At 36.6% G+C, this 599-nt stretch overlaps 1 protein-coding gene across 3 annotated transcripts in view; it reads right to left on the reverse strand.

The window, feature by feature from the left end:
* Nucleotides 1-135: 135 nt before the first annotated feature.
* The window catches only part of LOC119586213, an 8,757-nt gene continuing 8,293 nt past the window's right edge, over nt 136-599 (reverse strand). For all 3 annotated transcript variants that reach the window (XM_037934916.1, XM_037934917.1, XM_037934915.1), the window contains one exon: nt 136-477. In XM_037934916.1, coding sequence (XP_037790844.1) covers nt 298-477 — 180 coding nt within the window. In that variant the 3' untranslated portion in view covers nt 136-297. The remainder of the gene's footprint in view (nt 478-599) is intronic.

Raw genomic sequence — 599 nt, forward strand, 5'->3', positions numbered from 1 at the left:
GACACAAAAGACATGCTCCACCTATCTATCGTGAGTGAAACAATTATTTAGTAACATTTAGTCTGATCCAAGTTCTAAATGATTTTATTTCGCTTCTTTTGTTAACACAAGGTTTTGGGATAATCACAAGCATTCTTTATTACACTTGTTTATTATAGTACATGTATTTATTTTAACTATTATAACCATTATCGCCTTCATATCTTGCAAGGACTTTAATTTCCAGCATTTCCTAACCAGGACATTTATTTGTTATAACTATCGTCGCCATTATCGCCTTTATATTTTGAAGGGGGTTTAATTTCCAGCATTTCCTTTTTCATTTCCTAACTTGGACAGCTTCGTGGGTCGCTTCCCGCTCTCCACGAAGTAAAAGGTCTTTCCCGAATTTACGAGGTCTTCAATCAAAACGAAATTCCCGCCGGTGAATTGTCGGGAGCGCGATCTCTTGTTTTTCCCCGAGCAATACTTCTTGCCCTGAAAGGAGGGAATTTATAATGTGTAATAATGAGTGAGATGTATTTGCGTTTTTCCTTTGTATGTCATTTTTGGTTAGAGAGGGAAGTTGGTGTTGTTCATGTCAGAAATTGTGTTTTGAT

Source organism: Penaeus monodon, chromosome 21 (assembly GCF_015228065.2).
Source record: "Penaeus monodon isolate SGIC_2016 chromosome 21, NSTDA_Pmon_1, whole genome shotgun sequence".
In the NCBI taxonomy this organism is placed as follows: Eukaryota; Metazoa; Arthropoda; class Malacostraca; order Decapoda; family Penaeidae; genus Penaeus; species Penaeus monodon.